Source organism: Asterias rubens, chromosome 16, assembly GCF_902459465.1.
Source record: "Asterias rubens chromosome 16, eAstRub1.3, whole genome shotgun sequence".
In the NCBI taxonomy this organism is placed as follows: domain Eukaryota; kingdom Metazoa; phylum Echinodermata; class Asteroidea; order Forcipulatida; family Asteriidae; genus Asterias; species Asterias rubens.
In genome coordinates, this window is record NC_047077.1 from 1,670,825 (window position 1) to 1,689,188 (window position 18,364).

The window sequence follows — 18,364 nt, forward strand, 5'->3', positions numbered from 1 at the left end:
TTATAAAAACGGTGACAAGATATAAAACATTTAGGGTTGAACAAAAAAAAGTTTACTAGAGCAGGATTTGAACCAAAGTCCTCCGGTTTACTGTGTTGGCACTCTACCAACTGAGCTACAGCAGGATTTGAACCAAAGTCCTCCGGTTTACTGTGTTGGCACTCTACCAACTGAGCTACATATCTAGCCTTATATTGGTGGTCTCCCTATTTTGTCAATATCTTTGTTCGGGGTTGAAACAGAAGACATGAATTACTCATTGTACTTTCCCTTTGAGGTAACCTTTGATGCAAAAGCTCTGATTAATTGTTATATTTTTAAAAGTAAATTTTCTACTGCTTTATTGAGAGCTTGAATAAGTCTTTGCACCGTGCTAAAGAATAAGTCTTGTCGGACAACACAGAAGCTTCAGAACGGACATCATGAATAAAAAATCACAATAAACGTTTGATTTACAAAGTGATGAATAAGTCATGAGCAAATTAAAACCCATGCATAATTAATGTCATTAGCAGTTGTAATTAATGGTAGTGAGTTAATGGGACAGTGCCTCCGGGTTGGTTCCAATGAATAGTAAATCAAAGAAATCCGGACACGGACCGTGTAATCACGGCTCATCACGTCAACAATCTGCCGCTATGATCCTTCTGTAATGAGGGCGGGTCACCATCGGCCTGGGTCATCATACATGTACTCGACCCACAAAATGGGCCCAATTTCATAAGCCCTGTAAGCTTAAAAACATGCTTTGAGCCTTACTCTATGCTTTAAGTAGCACAATAAAAATTTGCTTAGCAAAATGAAGTCACCAGCCAGATCTGTTACCATTGATGCGACTGGTACCATGGTTATTTCTTGCTTAGCCAAGAAATTTCCTTCGCAGAAATTTCTGCTTAAAACCGCTTCATGAAAGCTGTGCCTTGACCATTTACATCATACTATGACTATGCCCTCAGCATCACTTCGGGCATAGTCATGGTTTTGACATCATATGGGCCTATAATTTTAACTGTGCCCCTCATAGCAGTCTATATTTCCATAATATAACCTAGTAGGCTGGATTATGTTCCACCCTTTACACAAATTCCTAGGCAAATTGCAATGTTAAAGCTATAAGACTGATTTCTGGGTGAATAAGCCATTATTATCTTTAGTTAATTAACTGCTAAAACTAAATACAAAATCCAATTTTAAATCATCTATTTTTAAACCTGGCTTTACAGTACAGTTAACATGGCTTTCAAATACAAGCTAAAAATAGCTACTGGCTTGAGATATTGACCCTAGCATCTCGAGGGCTGAATGGCACCACAACACACATAAACAGGTATACTGGTGTAACAGACGCAGTCAAGTGGAAAGAAATGAAAAGAGAGAGAGAGGCAGAAAGCACACAGACAAAGCAAGGGATGAAAGAGACAAAAGGGGAAAGACTCTGCCAAGGTCCAAACTCAGGCAATTATCTATTGTTGGCATAAATACCATAGGTCCCTTTGGATGGTTTGCAACAGCTAATTCAATTTGTTCCAAATACAGGTGTGTACAAAAAAAATGGGTCCACTTTTTTGTTGCAGTTACAAAAAAAGACAAGAAGACACCTCTTTTATAAACAACAGTGAAATAATGAGTAACTTCTGCTTCTTGCTATATTTGTTTTTAAAACAAACTCAAGTACAATTTCTTTTTTATCAACTTTGACAAAGTGTTGGATTGTAAGTAGCACTGACTTTGAGATAAAACTTCTTTTGAGACAAACTTTACTTTGTTATGAGATATCGCCTTACAAGTCCAGCCGGGTAACTTCAATGTGAGGACAGCACCAAAATGATTTGGGCTGTCAACCCAAATCAACTGTCACTAGGGGTATGTTGCCAGTCAGTAAGGATGTAGGCATTGATATCATCCACATTCAGTGTAGGGGCCTGGCTGCTAGACATGTTAAAGCAGAATGCACTACATTCTGAACTTTTTAAGAAGCAATTATGATAAAGTGGGTTGAACCATGGAGGAAGGGTTGAACAAAGAAAAACTTGCAAGTGTGAAACGAACACAGGGTAAACAGTGGGTTTTAACTCCAAGGAATTCCCTGGGGTCAAACATATTTCCTAGTAGTGTGAACAGGGCTTTGTACATGTAGGCCTATAATAGTCTTCAGACAGGCCTGACAATTCATGATGGAGGCAACAAAAGCGATTGCCTCCATGCCCCCTGGTCAATGCCTTGGTGCCCTCGAAATGTAACAATAGAAATTTGAAACTTCCTCATAGCGTGCCCTTTACCAAGGAAAAAATGCCTTGGTGCCCTTGCCCTTTCAAGCATTCAGGCCTGCGTCTACAATGATTCTGAAATTTAAGATTGATGACAAGCCTCCCTGAGGCAATGACATGCCAAATACCTTAGGCATATTATAGGCAACTCGTTATAAAGGTGCATTTACCATTTATAATTACCAAATAAATTATTGCTTATAAACTACCCCCAGGAGTGTATACAGCCTCTTTAAACAACAAGAATGGGCTGTGATTTTATATACAATGTGTTTTCTGATGGCACTCATTTCTGCTGGCATCCATTTGAATTAGGAGTGACTACGTGGGTCTGGTTGTCTTTGCATTGTGACCTTTGACATCACTCCTTAACCTAGTAAACCGTGCAAAGCAGTGTTCAACATTTTCAAAATAGCCTTTGCTGGTTTACCTATTTTTGTTCAAGGGTCAAATCTGCGAAGCCCCTAAGGACTGTGCAAGTCTCGCAAACATTACGCCAGTCTGTTTCCTAAAGCTATGTACGTGGGATCAAAGGAGTCCCCAAATGTTTGAATACGCTGTGCAAGACTTGCACAATCTACATTAACACAACCAAGTATCTCTTCTCATGACATAGGCTGCTCTGGCTGCCATCACCAGTACTAATCTACAGAAAAACAGGTCTCAAAATAACCCACGGCACTTCAACAGCATTTGCTGTGGTTCCCTGTGCTTTTGCTCTGGTGCCCTATGCAAAGTTACAATACAAATTGCTCATAGAAGTGCCCCTTACCAGAGCTAAATTGCTGCGCCCCTTCAGGAGCGCAGTTCAAGACCTCGAAAAATAAATAATTTTGTTCTCCAATATTCCATGCCTCATATTGTACACCAATATTTAACAAGTCAGGTGAAATGTTAGATGACTCCTGCATGTAGATTACTTCCATGAGGGCCCTAAATGATCACCTGTGCTGTATGTGTCACCCTCGTTAAATACCGTTTGAAATAAATAAATAAAAAGTATTTCCTCTGTCAGTAAATCCTCACCTTATTTGATCTCAGTGTAACTCGACCTCCGCACCGTGCACATGATTTCAGATTGCAGTAGCTACACGAATGACCAACGCCATCAGCAAACTTGGTCTTGTGACAGATTTGGCAAACCGCTCCGTTTTGAGGAACGCCTTTTGTCTTGCTCTCCACGGCAACAGCTTGAGTTGTCTGCTGGACGCGGTCAAGATCATCTTTTAAGGCTCTGTTGATTCAAAAGTATAAAAAATAATAATAATAATAACAATAATAATAATTGATTTTTATATAGCACTAAATACACCAAAGGGCGTCTTAACACGTTTAAACATATATATGTATACAGTATTTTCTGAAAGGTACACAAATGTACATGTACATGTATGTGGTTCTACGTTGGAATTATGAGATCTACTCCTTTTACATAGCTATGTTATGGTTTGCAAGGTGCTGTGGAGCAGTATGCTGCCAATCCAGCCAGGAAAACCGGGGTGAAGCCTTTCTCTTTTCAATAAGTGCCCAGGGTTCTTTTATGTGCTTTACAAAAGACACGGGACCAACGACTTTAGGTCCCATCTGATGGAAGAAGCAATAGTACATAAAAGTGTCCTGCTTAAAAGGACACATACATTGTAACAGCTGGGACTCAAATTCACACTCTTCTGATCATAAACACCAGAGTTTGACGTCAGTGCTCTTAACACCTCGACCAAGACACTTCCACAATGTCAGATCAACTTCATCAGAATTTGAAAAAAAACAGTTAGGAATTTGTGTCTTTATTTTATTTCATATTTAGCATGTCGTCGCTGAGTGGTATTAGGGCGAAGGACTCAAGTTCTGTTATATACAAAATGTGGGTTCAAATCCCACCCTGGTCAGTCGCAACACTTGCACATTATGAGGGTAAACAGGGTGCTGTTGCAAGTTCAGAAACACTAAGGCAAACCCTCTTATAGCAACAAGTGTAACTGGGTTTGTAATGCGTTTACACAACACAAAAATTTCATCCGTTTTACGTTAAAAAAATTATTGAAATTTGAAAGTAATTGAAAAATTAATAATTCTCTAATCTACTCAAAATGTTCTGAGTAAAAGCTTGCATGTCTATTGACTTGCGGCAACACATACATGTAGGGGTTGTTTTGGATATTTTTTACAAAAGCTACACGTACAACCATTGGACAAACTGCTAGCGTGACTGTAGTAGATGAGTGGGTAGGCCTACTCTTTGTAATTCGTGTCATGCTAATTCTATAAAAAACCTGACACTTGCTAAATTTATGCTCACATGTGGTGGTGAACTATGAATATGTACCCTAGTTTTATATGACACTCACTAAAGCCCTGTACAGTAAATGCTTTGACAGAATAATATGGGCAACCCCTTGCTGATAAAAATCAATAGGCTTATACCATACCACAGTGCTACATAGATTGGTAGCAGCTTGTCATTTACCACTAGTGTTATATTATTCACTCTATGTATATTGCTCACAACCAAACCTGGTGTCTGCAACAATTCCCATCTCCTCTAGCCTCATTTACATAATTGATTCCGAAGGTAGGGGGGTGTAGTGACATGAGAATTTAACGGACCAGGAATGGCAGGTAATATTGGAAGTGTTAGCCCGTTTGTGTCCAAGCCAAATACAAGAGGTATACAGATGGCTTGGGTGCATTTTCACAGCTCTGTGCAGTGCCAGCATGTCATTGAAAAATGTCTATCCAAATGATCTCACTAAAGAACGATTTTAAGTTATAGATGGTTGAATATAATGGTTAGAAACAACCACATTCTGAAGGGATTTAGACCCATAATTAAACATTTTCTAAGGATTGTAAACGCAAAAATTGTCAATTATTTAGCACTGTGCTAAAAGAAAAAGTGAAATACCATTACATCTATTTATGTTTTACATACGTATATAATAAAATATAAATGATTATGTAGGCCTATGGGATGTACAGCCAGATAATTTTACGTTGGTGTACAGATGTTAACAAAATAATAGGCAAGGGCACCAAGGCGTTTTCTCCTTCAAGGCACTATGGGGAAAATCGTAAATAAATTACTTTTGAAATGTTTCAAAGGGCACAAAGGCAATGACCAGGGGCAACAGAGACAATTGCCCCCATTGCCCAGGGCTGTGAAGCATCAGGCCAGCACAAAACTCAAAATATTTTCAACAAATGTTTTTTTCGGGGGGCCAAAAAGTAAAACCAATGATGTGCCATCCCTTATGTTTCTTGAACACTTAGAGGATTAACATAAATAAATTAACTCTTCCAAAAACAAATAATGTACAATCCCCTTTCAATAGCCAGTTTTGATGAGCTAGAGTTGACTTTCAAGCCAGTTTTAATTTAAGACTATTAAATTTTCAGGGGGGACTACCAAGGATTACATTTTGGCAAACAATCTTCTCATAGTTAAATTAAAATATAGGAAATTACCTTTGAATACTCAACTTTAAATAATTTTTTTCCTTTTTTACAGAAAGCATGATGTACATCTAGTTGAACAATTACCCAGTAAAATATTTGCACTGTTTATTTTTTATTTTGCAGTCAAGGCGACACAGTATGTGCATAATATGTGCCTATGGTGATCTACGTCATTACGTCTGCTGAACCCAAGATTGTCCACTGACCATGAGTCTAATTTGCATATAAATGAGATATCACTAACGAGCCATGGCTTCCTTAATGTTGTTTTGTTTAAAATTGTCAGGGGGGGAGAATTATTACAAAATGAAAATATGTCAACTGGTTTAACACTCTCGCATGTCACTTTTGGTATTTCACCATGATTTCAAGCATTCTGGATTCGCGTCATTTGTTATTACAGATTCCGCAAGTTTATTTATTCTATACTAAAAATAGAAAAGAGCCAGCCTTGGATTATGCAGTATGTTTTTTTGTCTATCTAAAATATCAAGGTTTTTACATATCATCACAGACATGGAATTCATTTAGGGACAGAGAGATAAGCTGACATGGGACACTTAAAGGGAAGGTATTACTGATAATCACTCTTAAAATTAATGGCAAAAAAAACTTATTGGTTTAATAGATGCCTACAGCAGCTTTCGATAATACAAAGCATTTTAAGAATATCTCAACAATCAAATAGTTCAAAAAATATGTATGTTCCCTTTAAAGCTCATTTAAATTTGTCACTATTTCTCCTCTTCCTTGGGACGTTCTACCACGCCTATTTGAATCTTGAATAAAACATAAATATTTTAACAGGCAAAGGTTCTGCTCTACAAGTATGGGAGGCTTCTGGCTTGTCCACGCCTTTAAAAGGTATCATAGAGGATTGGTAAAAAATAAACAGAGAACTGTTTATGTCTATTCTGGAGGCTTACTGTTTTTTAAGATCTTACTAGAACCATTTTTCTGAGAAATATAACTCTCTGAAATGATTCAAAAAAACTGTATCTGAAAACCTTAAAAAAAATATATATATATTAAAAAATTAAAATAAAATCAGCTGATTTTGAGTGATAGGTACCAAAACGTAAAAGGATGAAAATGTCTTTCCATTCTGAAAGTTGTGTGCAATATGAATTTTCACTACTTTCTTCTAACTCACACAATGGATCAAGCAAACATTCACAGGATTGATATTTCATTGGTGGATCACACAAATCAAGAACAATGTCTCTGACTTTGCTTGCCAGCTCTACATCTACCAATCTTGATTTATAATATCTTTAATACAATAATAATCATCATAACTCATCGTTATAGTACATTTCAGTTCATGAGAACTCTCATTGAACTTCACACTGTAACATTACTCGATTCAAAAAGCTCCAATTATAATATTTATGACAGGAAATTGATGAATGCATCCAATTTATGGTTCAGAAAATGTAAGCATTGCAATCTAATAAATCATAAAGCTTCCACCTGCAACCGAGCAGTTAAGACAACTGGACTCAAGCTCTGGTGTTTCTGATCAGCAGGTGCTGGTTCAAGTCCTAGTCATGACACTTGTGTCCTTTAGCAAGACAATACATTTTTGCTTTGTTCTTTAGTGTGGAGTTAAGCTAAATTATTTAGGTCCAATGTACTAAATGCAGGATTGGTAGTGCACGTACTGTAAAAGAAGCCAAAACACCATGAAAGAGTAGGGGTTAACCCTGGTGTTTCTGGCTTGAGAGCTACAGTAATTAAGTTCACTAATGATCATAGTAAATTAATAACTAATTAATAAATTTATTATTATTATTTTAATAAATAAATATCAACAAACAAAGTATATAAACTGGTTTTTGTTTTTTTTTAAGCACAAAAAGCAACTCTTAACGCAACACAATTCATTTATTAGAAGCCTTATGTGACTGGTTTAATGCTACAGTATGTAACTGTTGCTGAGCAATATTTTCTACATGAAATTTGCCCCTGTTTACAAGTGTCATTGTGGTCAATCAAAGTTTTAACAAGTGGGTGGTAAAATGCCATTTTAAAATGTCCATACCATTTTAAGAAAGGAGGCTATAAACCTAAATGCCAAATTGACTAAAAATCTTTGAGAGGGAATAAGGTTAGCGTAGTGGTGTCTTGCTCTGTTGTAAATCTCAGCAGACCCCAGTTCAAATCCAGCCTCGGGTCAGTAACACCAGATTCTCAAAAGTGGACAGTGTTTTCAGTCCCCACCTGACCGCGTGGGTTTTCCCTATTTGGGGTTTTCCTCCCACATCTAAAACACTGAATGTTGCGTTCATCATCTTCTCGACCCAGGTTTCTCTTGGCCTAGGGGTTACAGTCCTAAATGCTCTTTGCTAATTGCTTTTGAGGGTCCCTTGATTTGAAATACCAGAAATATTAAAAAGGAGTAGAATACAGAAATAAACTGCTGGAAATCAGCACTAATTTGTATAGATGAGGGGGCTTTGCAACGGTGTTTATTGGTGTTTTAAAAATGAAATGAAATTTTGTTTCATTGTACATTTTATTTTACAAACAGGTTTATGAGAACGCTTTCAACAAATCAAAAATATAATTTACTGCTTTTCAGAATTGGTAAGAAAGTTAAGTTCAACTCTTTAGCTTGCAGCATTTTAAGTGTCAAACAATCAACCACCAAAAATCTTTTTTTAACAATGAATTGAATCTGTTCTCTGAAAGTGAAAGTCAAGAGTTCATTCACAGAAGATAATTGTTTTTACTTCTGAAAAAGCTGTAAACATTTCCAATGATACGGGAACAAATTGTGGAGCTTTATTCAAAATATAATGAGGGATAGGAAGGAATTTTTGAATATCTTCTTCCTGGGCATGTGAACACCTTTTTACTTTTTTAGGAAAAGTGCTTAATTATAAAGTGCTTACAGTGAAAGTAAACCTTTTGTTTCTGGAACGTTTCATATGTTTGAATCATAAAAAAATGTAATCCAGAGCTGTGATGACCACGCAGGAAGAATAATCCATCTTTTGATTACACATTCTGAGAAATGTATCTGACAGTAACATTTCTCAGGTTTAAATTTAGGGGCATAACCACATTACTTCGAAGTGAAATGTTTCTCAAAATGCTTTTTACTATCAAACGCTGCTGTAGGCTTCTAACCAAAGATTTTTGTTGCCTATAAATGTTCAGAGTGATTACCTAACAATACCCTCACCTCCCTTTAAACATGAGGTTAGAGACTTGTTCGAGACTATACAGATACCCGCGGATCACAAAAATGAATTTGAACACACATCAGTGGAAAACTTCAACCAAATAATATTATTTATCCCTGATGATAGAAATTTAACACCTATTAAATTTAACCATTTATCTTTTTTATGAATTACTCCAATGAGGTGAATCTTTAACCATACATTCGTGGACAATAATGTATCTAGCCTGGTACCAAATCAATATAAAATGAAATCCAGTAATGTACAGTGTAGTATACAGTACAGTATACATTGCCATTATAACATTACAGTAGAAAGGCTGATAATGATATGAAGAGAATTGCAAACTGCCAGCCACACAACCGAAACGCAGCCTCGTTCGTTAGCCATACCCCAAAATGATAAACACAGGCGCTGGCTATATTCACCTGCTTACAGAACCAAGCGCAGTAGATGCGATCTACTGTACATGTACATTACCGACCATCATGCAAATTCGCCGCGATGGGTTATAAATAGAAGTAGAATGAGCGGCCCCCATGGGGCTAATGGAACGGTCCTGCATAAATGCTTCATCATGGTTGACATTAAAAACAATTTTGATGTCATCTCTGGAATTGAAGTGTGGTGTTTTTCTTCAACCAGTCTGTGGAATTATTTTGTCATCAAAATATTACTGTATGAGTGCTTAAATGTTTGGACAGGGTTTGTGTTTAAAATCTATTCAAAAATAGCCCTAAGTATTATTTCATTTGTCATAAAAAAGGTCTTACAGATGTATTTCACATTTTAAGTTCAATAAAAAACACATACATTTTTTTATGTACACGTTTTAAAAATGATGAAACTATGATATTTTTGAATATTTTACATACTTATATGTGCTTTTTAACTGACTGTCATGTGTACCAACTTAATTTAAAAACATCAGTAATTTACAGTTGCCTAGGATCATTGATAAATGTAATTTGTGCAAAATAATAGCCCTGCACAAAGTTATGTAGTTAACATTGTGACTTTAAAACGTAACAATAGGTCTAGAATTACACAGAAGCCATGATCGCATGGATTTTTTTCCCTCGCAAATTCAATCCCTGATAAGGATGGCCATAGCTTAGTTATTCCGGAGGTCACTGGTTCAACTCCCACTCAAGTTATTTCTTCTTTGTTCAGCCCAAAATTATTTAAAATGTACCCAATCAGTTTCCCCTGTGGTCTAGTACTTGATAAACAAAATCTCGAATAATAAAAAGCACAACGTTTAACGCAGAATTAAAAAAAGGACTTAATTCCCAAAGAACATAATCTATCCAGCAAACTACGTACAGTATATTACATGTAAATATAGCCGCAAACCAAATAGCCTCAAAAACTAAAGAGCCTAACGAAACACCTTACAAATCTAAGGTACTTAAAGGCACTAGACACATTGGATAATTGTCAAAGACAAGTATTCTCACTTTGTGTATCCCAACATACTATGCATAAAATAACAAATGAAAGATTTGACTCAATATATTGGTCATCAAGTTGCAAGAGAATAATGAACGTAAAAACACCCTTGTTGCACAAATGTGTGCTTTCAGGCGCCTACATTTTTTTAAGACCTCAGGCCTGAAGCCTTGAGTTTGAAATCACCTCCTTCTCGAAAACTACTGTACGTACGTTACTTCAAAGAGAGCCGTTTCTCACAATTTTGTATACTATCAACAGCTCTCCGTTCAGGTTTTTGTTTCTAAAGTAAGTTTTCATGCTAACAATTGTTCTACCAGTAGTGTCCGGTGCCTTCTCTCTCCTCTATACACCAACCAGGTCAGCTGTAATACTGAACTTCACAAATTATGTAAATTCAACAAACATTTGACATCGTAAATTCTTGATGAATGACGTTAACCTCTGTCATGCAAAGGTTTCTGCAACAAACCATGGTGAACTTTTTGCAATCGTTTGACGTATGTATAGCTGTGTTTTTGACAAAAAAACAACAAGTCATTATCCGCGTTTGATACTTCACTGAGGCAACGAAGGCGATTGCCTCTATGTCCCCTGGTCATTGCCTTTGTGCCCTTGAAATGCTTCAATAACAAATTTGAAACAGTTTCCTTCAAGGGAGCCCTTTTACCAAGGAGAAAACCCTTGGTGCTCTTGAAATGCTCCGACAGTGGAAATTTAAAGTTTCCTCGAAGGGTGCCCTTTACCAAGGAGAAAATGCATTGGTGCCCTTGCCTGTCATTGTGGAAATCAACATCTTACATATGTACAATTATGCCGACCAAACACAGACTTTACTCACGAAATGTACACAGAATTTACCAAAGAACGTAAACTATTGTTTTTGCACATGCAAATTTAACATTTAAATAGTTTCTTACTAATGTTACCTTTGGAGGGATGACATCTTACGACCAAACAAAGTCTCAACTCACGAAAATGTTCCTGACCGAAATACACAAACTGTTGCTTTCGTACAGACCGTTGACTCGAACCCGACTGCTAAAATGATTCTACAAAAAACTCTACTCATCATGCCTTGCACCTCCTACGTGATTAGCTAGTCTACCTTAGAAGAACAGTCACTTCAATCCCTCACATTTTATAATCCTCCTCATCAAAAATATCTCAATCCTTCATATCCGTCAGAAAATGAATCTTTTGAGTCGTCAAGGACAACAAAGACACTTCTCTAGCCTGGCCAATTTGTTCACAGAACACAGGGTATTTTAATACTGTTGTACATCAGAAAGATACATTTATGAGTCAACAATACATGTTTCAAATCTTAGATGACACCTCGCTAAATGTGGGTTGAATGCATTTGTGTGAAATAACCATGAAAATTGTTCCTGCTTTCTCAACAAGTATAATCACAAAACCTTTCAAAGACTTTAAAAATGCATCCTTGATAATTTTGCCTAACAAACAATCCTGTATCCTGTTGACAAAACCAAACAACGACCCTACCTCAAAATTCGAAACAAATCTGAATTACAAACAATCCTCCACTGTCAAAACCTTTTTGTCTTAAGTGGGATCTATTGTTATGCAAATGCACTCTAATCACATGACCAGCAACCTCCATCAGCCTCAAAATGTAGATATGATAAACGCAAACAATTCCTTAAAGCATTTCCATGTGTCTAAGTGCAATTACAGCATTACCCGATGTCTAATGCTGACAGACAGCCCTGCCAGCCGAACAAAACGTCCCCATTTTCACAAAACATGGATGACTGTTGCCACGGCAACCAGAACCACCTGTCAAGGACCTCTGGCATTTAGGGAGAGGAGTTATGGATGCAATCAGAGACAGCGCAGAGAGTGGGAGGGAAGGCTGGAGAACATACATGTACATGGAGAAAAACCTTCTTGGCATGACAGCACAACATTGCCATACAACCCACAATCCGGAGGAAGGGGGGGGGGGGGCTGTTCTAGGCTATTGTCCTTTTTCCATGTAGTGATCAAACCTTTTACCAAATCCTGGCTAAACCCTTGTCAAATTACTTGTCACCTATTTCCTGTTTATTATGCTTCAAAGAGAATAGCTATGAGATGTAATCAACTTTAGAACAACTTACCCCAGGTTTTTGGTTCAATAAAAGTGCATTTTTTGACAAGTAATACGGAAAACACTTTCCCATGCTAGGCTTTTAGCAACAAATGAGGGTGTCCAACTTTTCTGAAAATTTAAAAACCAAAATTGTTCATTTACAACACATTTTCATGTAAATGACAGGTACAGCATGTAAAACAGCTGTCCAAATTTAAATCATGGTGCCCAAAAGAAACTCAGACACTCCTCTGGCTAACACTACAATCGAGACAGAAGAGAGTGGGAGGAAGGCAGGAGATATGAAAGAGCTTCTTGCCATACAGCACAACTCACTAGGGGGGGGTCTAGGCTATTATCCTTTTCAAGCAGTGATCAAACCAGTGAGGCTCGGGTATCTATTCTTCAAATGGGACACATTTTATGTTTCATTCATGTCAATTTCAGTGTATCCTTTGAAAAAAGTATTACAGAGTCAGATATTAGATATCCGGGACTACTATTATAAATTTATCTAGGCGACTGTAAGTTACAATGATACATATAAGCGTCATCATCTGGTTTTCTTGTTATCAGCGATGCTGATTTATTGGGCAAAGTATCAAAAGATACAATGAAAGTCGCTTGTGAAGGTTTCAGTTGAAAACAGAGGATACTTGTTGAGAAAACGAACTGTCAATACTTTCTTAAAGAATTTCGGAATCAATTCAAGCTAAGCAAGGTCACAATGAGACACCAAAGAAATTTGAATCTCCAGTCCATGGTCCTTTTGTTGTACAAATGAGGATTACAACAGATCAATTGTTTTTCATTGTATCCAGCTCATCGGAATACAATGTAAGTCCGGTGGTCCGAGATTTCCAACATACCGAAGCCAATATTCCGGCCATGGCCTACGGCTAAGCCTCGGGGCGACTAGTGAAATTTTCTACTCAACTACATGTAGTCGTGCCTCAACTAGTCACGTCTAGACTGGACACTAGTCTTAATTCCCAAGATGCATTGCGGCATATTGTTTGCCGCCTGAGCAATAGTACAATTCATGCTGAAAGGATTGAAGGATTGTGTCACTGATGTCTGATAGTGTTTCGTTGTCATTGATAGTCATAATTGACACAATTGGTCACCAAGTATTAAGCCGCGACTATTTTTGTGGTAGTTGTGGCGACATGAAAAACCGAGTAGTTGAAAAAACGGTAGTATCGACTCGCGACTTTGCCACTAATCGCACTTGTTGCCCAGGCATAGCTGTATCTATTCAAACTTAGCAAGGTCACAGCAGGTACCAAATTCATCTCTGGCTGCAGCATTTCACATACAGATACATGGAAATTTGAGTCGCCAGATACAAATAAATGAGGATTACAAGAAATCAATTGTTTATTATTGTATTTAGCTCAAAGTCCAGTAGTCCGAGATTTTAAGCATAACGGACGAGAATTTGGCTTCTGGACGAGATTTTGGAATCAACAGTAAACACAATCCCAATAATTCACGGAGGCTACAATAGATAGAAAATACTCCCTGGTCATTGCCTTCGTGCCCTGGAAATGCTCCAGTAGAAATTTACAATTCCCCAAGGGTGACCTTTACCATTGGAAAATGCCTTGGTGTCCTTGCCCTTTTTAAAACAAAGCAAGCAGACCTGAAACACATAATCCTTTCTTGAAAGAGAACAACAAATCCTAGTGCTTTTTCTGGAAAACCTTATTGCACCGCTACACCTTGTAAATCATTACATAGTGCTCTGTTATCATTTTTTACTAAAACATAGTCCGACATCACATACCTTCTGAGTGATACAGAGCCAAATTATTATTACTATTATTTTCTTTGTTTATTATCGTAGTCTGGGTTTCGCTGAACAACGGTATTCTCACAAATAAATTACAACGCCAGACAAATTAATTGGCTCCCCCCATCCATGGATACGGAATTCGTTTTCTTAAACACCCGAGCTCAACAAGCTTCTATCGAGGTGTCACAGCAACTTCAAGATACCTTGCCCTTCCTTTAATAAGATGTACTTTGGCATCTGCTTCAATACATGTAGGACGCAGTGTGATGCAAGAGAGATAGGAGATGACACAAACATGACACCACGCAACCACATTATAAATGCAATGAATTATTAAAAACTGCCAAGTCATGTATTTATTAAGCCTTTGACTCAGCAACTGTAAGACCCAGGTTGCACTCTAACACATAATATATAATATCAAAGTCTTATATTTCTACCATTATTACCTTATACATTGCTACAGAAAGATAGGTTATTGAAGGTTTGAATTCTAAGACCCACTTAAACGTATGTAGCACATTATAAGGGTTTACAAGGTGCTACGGCGCATTCAGCAGCCACAGCCAGGAACAATTGGGCGAACCCCTTCTCTTTCCAATAAGTGCACTGGGTTCTTTTACAGGCGTTACAAAACACATGGGACCAACAGCTTTACTTCCCTTCCGAAGGACAAAGCAATGGTTACAATGTACATTGTGTAAGTGCCTTGATTTTAATAAGGACACAAGTGTACGACTGGGACTCGAACCCACACTCTGCTGATCAGAAATACCAGAGTTTGAATTTGGTTTTCTAAGCCGCTTGGCCATAACACTACCACATTTTAAAAAAAACATTCCACATTTCATAAATTCAACGACTTCAATCTTATTTTATGTTTGATCCTCGCCCACACAGAAGTTTATGAATAGTGCAAAGCCAGAGATGAGATTTGCCAAAGTGAAAGTTCTTGAAAATGGCTTGCTAGCCTAGATACCCCTATATCCAGACCTACATGTAGATGTTTCAATTCAGGAGGTTTACAGATTCTGTACCACCAGAAAGACAAAAGTACAGGTTTTGACACAATGTGGACTTTCACTTTCTTAGTTTTGAGGTCACTTTACTTCTTCAGTAGGCTGAAGGAGTTTTTGAGAAAATCCAGAAATCAGAAGAAGAAAACAATCCTGAGAAATCACTTGCCTGCAAAACCAAATGCATTGTTTCAGTTCCATTGTTTCCATTATTCTTTCAGAGCAAATCCCACAGACAGAATTATAAATATCCACAACACAACTGAGAACTTCAAACTGAGGACTGACGCTCACAAAACCTGAATCTTCTGAGCAATATTTATAATTGTACCTCTTCAAGCATACAGTACCTCTAAGGCTCTGATCTATTTGAATCGCAATAAAAAAACAATTGTCTACAATTTGCTTATTGTAAAAAGATTATGTAAAAAGGAGATTGCATTTTTATTTTATTTGTAGATTCAGCTAAGTGATACAATGTAAAGTACATGTTATAAGAGTAAATGGTAACTTAATTTTTCATTCAAAAGTTATCAACATAAAATGTATAATTTATCAGGCTAGTACCAAACTTTCTAAGAATGCTAGTTTTAAAAAAAGTCACAACACTTAACTGTTTTTATTTCTTTTTGTAAAGATCCACCCAAATTGCCCACAATGCAACCTTCTTGGCTGGAATCCAAGACTCCTCAGTTCTAACAATAACCATTCTGATTGATTTAATTATGCAAATCAAAACTCAATTATCTCAACTGCAGGCATGTGTGTACATGTAAGTCACAAGCATTGTTTGGACATCACAATGTATGTTCTGCTTGTGTTTTTGTTTGGGTTTTTGTCTGTTTCTTGAGAGAATGTTTTCAAGAGAAGTTAACTTTTACAGTACAGGTACATATGTATATGTATAAGAATATTCCAGAGGCCAGTGAAACACTTCCAAAACCCTGAGCAGAAATAAGTTTCTGACAATGAATTTGTTGACCAAAACAATTTCCGAGAGCTACGCTAAAACAGGTCAGTAACCAAAAAAGGCTTGTGACGTAGGTACATCTCCTGAAAATTAATGCTCTAAAAATATACAGCCTTCAATTTATTTTCAGGGAATGGAACTTAGTCTTTGTAATTTTATCAATGTTATTGGATTAGTATGCTTCAAGGTTTTTCATTTTTACAAGAATTCTGTCAACATTTCTGGGTAAGTTTATGGAGGGCAACATCTCAAAACCAAGCCTAATTGATCAAGCAACTTCTTTTTTTTTTTTTCTGAACAGTTGCTTCTGACTCGATTACGCGGTAACTCTTGGCCAATAATTGGAGCTCAACCAAATTTCTAACTGGGGTGGCAAGACACACAGGTATTGAGAAATACATGTTCAGTCCAAATGGAGCACAACCTATCCTTTGCAGTCTAGTCTGGCACCCTATGTGTACACAATGCATTTGAATTCTGGTAAATTATTCAAACAACAATAATAACAAATTTAAAGGCAAGGAGTGGAGAACTTGAGACTGAACTTGACAGAGTACAAAAAATACAACACAAATAAAAAAAACCAAGTAAAGAAAAAGATAAAGCCCAAGTAAAAACATACAGAGGGCCTTGTTTCAACTTGTTTTAATTCACTTTGCTTTTTAAAGCAAAAACTTCAACAATTTTGGTCCAGAATGCCTATGGTCTGAAAAATCCCTTGTCCCTTATCGAATTATAAACTGGCATAAACATTTACAATTTATAAGCTTGAAATCATCATCAACATGATCAGTTCCTGACCCCCACAAACAAGATTTAATTTGTTGGTGGCCTTCATCATCTGCTCCTCCCCACTAGAACCAAGATGCAGTATTAGCACACATACACACGCTACAGACTTTCCAATATATGCAAATGAGTCTGAAGAGACTAGGACACGCAAAATGTCAAGCACACATGGTGTGTTAGGCAATATGATAACGCATTGACTCTCTCAAACTCTACCATGCCCTTTTCCTGATGACAGTGAGCCCCAACTTCACGAAAGCCTGTAAGCACAAAAAAACTTGCTAAGCAGGGAATATTGTATTTAAGTGTCTAAGGCAAGATAATGCATTGACTCCGTCTAAACTCTACGATGCCCTTATTCTGATGGCAGTTAGGGCACAATTTCATAAACACTGTAAGCACAAATACTTGCTAAGCACAGAATAGTATTGCTTGTTTTGTTGAGGCTGGTGCCCCACTCATTTGTGCTTACATGTAGCATAGAGAAATTTGTCAAGCTATTAACCTGACCTTGGGCCCTGTTTTTTTCTGATTTGGAAACTAAGAAAACATACATAGTTGAATATCTTTTACAACCATTGACTTTGGAGTTTAATATTTCTGGCAGAGTCTTCCCCGAGAAATACTTTGCTAGGTTTGGAACATCAGTCCATATAGGCCAAAGCTATTTGTTGCATTATACCATACAGGTCTATTTGGTTGGTGTTAAGCAGTTTGCGGTCTACATGTAGCTAATTCTATTCGCTCACTCAGTACCACCGACAACGTACCATTTCCAAAAGCTCCTTTCAAACCATCTTGCAAATTTACCCATCACTTACCAAAATCTAATTTAATCTTGCGCAAAAAATAATGAACATTCATGACCAAAATGCCTCCCTTCATCAAAATTAACAAATGACAAATTAAAGGAGCTACGTACAAACACCACAGGGCAATCACCAATCTACCTCCCAGGGTGACCCATACACAGTTCTCTTACATGTTGCCACAGTCATTTATAAGTTGCCCGGGGCAACTGGACAACCCTTAATTTCACACGCTGCATACTGGGATAATATGAGATCTGACGGGTCCTATATCATTTTGCCAGCGTTGAGGTCTGGATACGTAATGAGTCTTCAATGTAGAGATATTGCTTCAAACTGTGTGTGTTAAATGGATAGTATGTTTGTGCAACAGATTTACCTGCCAGACCCAATTTCAGAAAGCTGCTTGACAAATTTCTTTGCTAAGCAAAAGCTTAGTGGAGCACCAGCCACAACAATGCAAACTTAAAATGTTATTTTGGCTAGTAGTAGTAACCTGTTTCTGCTTAGCAGTTAAT

At 37.2% G+C, this 18,364-nt stretch overlaps 1 protein-coding gene across 1 annotated transcript in view; it reads right to left on the bottom strand.

The window, feature by feature from the left end:
- The window catches only part of LOC117300643 (regulating synaptic membrane exocytosis protein 2-like), a 90,539-nt gene that overhangs the window by 67,854 nt on the left and 4,321 nt on the right, over positions 1-18,364 (bottom strand). Inside the window, exon 2 of the mRNA XM_033784334.1 lies at positions 3,294-3,501. Within this exon, the coding sequence (XP_033640225.1) occupies positions 3,294-3,501 (208 nt within the window). The remainder of the gene's footprint in view (positions 1-3,293; positions 3,502-18,364) is intronic.